General features: G+C 43.1%; 1 protein-coding gene across 1 annotated transcript; it reads right to left on the bottom strand.

Annotated features, from left to right (window-relative positions):
- Positions 1-239: 239 nt before the first annotated feature.
- Positions 240-2,987, bottom strand: six3a (SIX homeobox 3a; the record flags this gene model as incomplete). Its single annotated transcript, XM_083922551.1, has 2 exons — positions 240-432; positions 2,296-2,987. 2 exons carry the CDS (start codon positions 2,985-2,987, stop codon positions 240-242), a joined length of 885 nt encoding a protein of 294 aa, XP_083778677.1.
- Between the last annotated feature and the right edge of the window lie 791 nt (positions 2,988-3,778).

Genomic DNA, 3,778 nt, shown 5'->3' with positions numbered 1-3,778 from the left:
GGGGGTATGAAGAGGAGGGGGAGGCGTGGGTCCTTTGAAAGCGCTTTTTAATAAAAAAAAACAAAAAAACAAAAAAAAACCGACGTGCTTTTATCTCTTTTTATTTTAATATTTATATCAATCGGTCCTTTTTTCATCCGCGATATTTCATAAGTCTTTTTTTCTTCCTCTCAGGTCCATTTTCCCTGTAAATATTTCTCTTTTTGTTTGTTTTTGTGTGTTTTTTTGCGCTCTCCGTATCATACATCGCACTCCGAGTCGCTGGATGTAACGGACAGGATGGACGTCCCAGTATCAACTCGCTCTGTCATACTGGAAACGCTGGTGGTCGGACTGGCCGCGGTTGAAGGCGACTCCGCCGAGCTGTGAGGGGTGAGGCCGGCCTCCGACAGGGACCTCATACCGCTCGGTCCTATTGCTTGGTGTTGGAGCCTGGAGAAGAAAAGAAGCGAGGAGGGGAGGGGAAAAAAAGAAGGGGAAAAATGAGAGAAATGGCAATTAGACCTGAGAATGTCCCCCTTCCCCTCCTCCCCCTCCTGCAAAATAGGGGTTCAAACTCGCCTTTCTTTCCCCCTGCCGGCCCCAGACATGCATGCATGCTTTTATCAAACAGCCAGCTTTCAGGGGACAAAACACAGCACTATTTAGACTACCAAATGTTGGGAGAAATGTAGTGGAGTTTTTTGGTTTTGTTGTTCTACAAAAGTATGCATCATCAACGCACAAGTCAGAAATCTGGGGTTTAAATAATGTGTGATATAACTACAGGGGGAAAAAAGCTTTAAATCCACATTGCTGTCTTTTATTAAAGCAGTTTGAAGGCATTCTTTACCACTGTCTGTAGCTATTTTGTTTTGACTCTGCTTTTGGTTACCATCAGCATTTGCTCTGTTATTTGTCTTCAGTGCTGCACAGTTTAATTCATCTCCGAGCCCCATGACACTGCAGTTCCACGACCAAATTATTATTTGTGCCATAAAACACAGGCACGGTCCAAACGCACAATGTCGTGAGGCTTTGACACAGATGTCTTTTAGTCTGATGGAACTGGAAGTGTATGAATGAGTGACGTCGAGATGCAGGTTACTCCAATCATCCTAAATGTTTATCTCCAATCCACTCACGATAATAACTCCATCACGGCGGGATAATATCAGGCTGGAAATATATCTATTCATTTAGCCAAAAGATTAGAATACTGTTCATATGGCTTAGTACTCTCCGAGGTAGTTTTTAATCAATTATGGCATTTCAGTGGAGTGATACCACACTTAATGTTATGAATATAGCCTCTTCAAATGCCTTTTTTTTCACGCGCATGCTCATTTTAGTCAAGTAATATCAATAATATCTCTATTATCCTTTGAGATAATCCTTTACAACAATGCTAAGTAACATGTGATGTTAAAATGATGAATGCATCATAGTACATGATGAATGTAGCTCCTACACGCTGTGTAGCTTAAATAAATTATTACATAGCTTTGGTAGCAAACTCAATAATATTAAAAATATTTGCAAAACAATTGTTGATTTCAAATGTATTTAAATGTAAACATAAACCTATTTAACTTTTGGTTAAATAAATATTAAGATGGATCCAGACCTGTTTATTTTATACATTTTACTTTTACTGATCAAAATAATGAATATGGTTGTTTACACTATATTTACTAGCGGTTATAATAATACTAATAACACACACATATATTGTATATATATATCCCAGCACTCTGTCCTTTATTACAGTACTTTCACTCTTACGGAAAACATAAACAAGCTGTTTCTATTTTAAAACACTGCGCAATAATCTCCTCTTGGGTTTGACAGCATCTGGTTTAGATTTTTATTATAATAATTGTTATTTTATTATTCAGAGTAATTTGACCACCGGACTCGAGTTTTAACATGAATAGTGTTGTTTTTATATCAGATAATTCCACATTCTGTTTAAAATAGCCGCGACGTGAAATTACCAATGTGCCGGAAATGTTTTAGAAGCTCTTGTAAATGGAATAAAAACACATCTTATATTTTCAAAAGACACTTTGGGATATTTACAACAGCATAAATCGTGTTTTAGATGTTCATCCTGATTTCACTTCATAACAAAAATGTCGCCGCCTGCTCCCTCCCCCTGCCACACAGACTCGTCCGTTTCCTAGTCACTCTCTGACCATAAACATAACTACATGTTTAATAAAACCTCATCTTTCCCTTTGAATTTATGCATTTTAGACGAACTTTTGTACATTGTTGTGTTTTGTCAGTAGGCTCAGTGCTAGAATCACCAACCTGTTTTTGGCTGCCGCGGCTCTGTCTCGTTGCCTCCGGTTTTTAAACCAGTTTCCGACCTGTGTAGGAGTGAGTCCAGTGGCTTGAGCCAGTTCCCTTTTCTTGCTGGGATTTGGATATGGGTCCTGAAGGTACCACTCCCTCAGCAGGCTCCGCGTCCTCTCTTTGAAACAATGCGTCTTCTGCTCGCCGTCCCAGATGGTCCGAGGCAGCGGAAACTTCTTCCGCACCCGGTACTTATCGACCGGTCCGAGGGGACGACCGCGAAGCTTCTCGGCCTCCTGGTAGTGCGCTTCCAGCCACATGGCCTGCAGTTTGCCGTGCGAGTCCTTGGTGAACTTGTGGTTCTCCAGGATGTGGTAGAGGTCTCTGAAATTCCCCGTGTGGAACGCCACCACGGCCCGGGCGCGCAGGATCGACTCGTGCTTGTTGATCGCTTCGCATGCTCCCGGAGCCACAGGCAGGGACCAGAGGAAACGGCCCAGCCGTTCGATGTCCCCGGTCTCCTCCAGCGTCTCACAGACGCTCGCCACCTGCTCCGGGGAGAAGTTGAGGGTCGGTAGCTGAAACATGGACAAGTCTTCTGGAGACCTGGTGGTGGGAGCGCTGTTCGCCAGGAGCACAGGGCGATCAGCGAAGTTTGGTAGGAAGAAATGGGAGGGATAAAGCTCTAAAGGGGATCTGAAAACCATGGAAATGACCTGAGAGAGAAAGAAAATTATCGAGAAAAGGGTAAAACCGAAAAATACGGCTAGTAAAAAAGATTGAATGATTCAATGGCTATCGCCTAATGACACCAGCCTCATAATATCTCCCCCCTAAATCCGTCGTTGAGTGTAGCATTGAAACATTTTGTTTCCCTTTTCTATTGGTCTTCTTGGTGTCGTTGTAGCGTTGTCATGGCAGCCCTGCCAATCACTGTCAAGCGTGCCAATCATTAGCCAGTACGTAGCGCGAGGCTTTCACCACTTGTGCAGCACGCACAGGGGGTTATCAGAGTCTCCGATCTCCACAGCAACCCTCCCACCGCACCGCGCGCATCAGGCACAAGCCATGCTCGCCTATCTGCTGAATGGAATGAGCAATTAGAGGGTGGAATATTATTGCGATCTTAACGAGGCTCGTTAAAGCTAAAGAAGATATGTAGACTGGAGATGCTTAGCAGAAACGGGGAGGGAGGGAGGGAGGGAGGCAGAGGGAGCTTTAAAAGGGTGACAAATGGACAACCAATGACTGCAACTCCGGAATACACGTTTTGAATTGAAGCGAGTCCATTTCCACATTATTTTCTTAGTTTTTCCTGTAGTAGCTACTTTTTAAAATCTTTTTCTATCAGTCCAATCCTTTTTGTGCGAGGGACAGGAAGGCGTTAGGGTCATCTACGTATTTTATTTTCATATGTTATCACTCTCAATTTTATTGTTTTCTAAAAGGTCAAATTGTGACACATTCCTGTCTCTTTGGGCGGCTGCCCTGGATCGGT

This window comes from Echiichthys vipera, assembly GCF_963691815.1.
Source record: "Echiichthys vipera genome assembly, chromosome: 11".
In the NCBI taxonomy this organism is placed as follows: domain Eukaryota; kingdom Metazoa; phylum Chordata; class Actinopteri; order Perciformes; family Trachinidae; genus Echiichthys; species Echiichthys vipera.
Note: the sequence above shows the minus strand (reverse complement) of the source record. Positions and strands in the feature narration are given on the sequence as shown.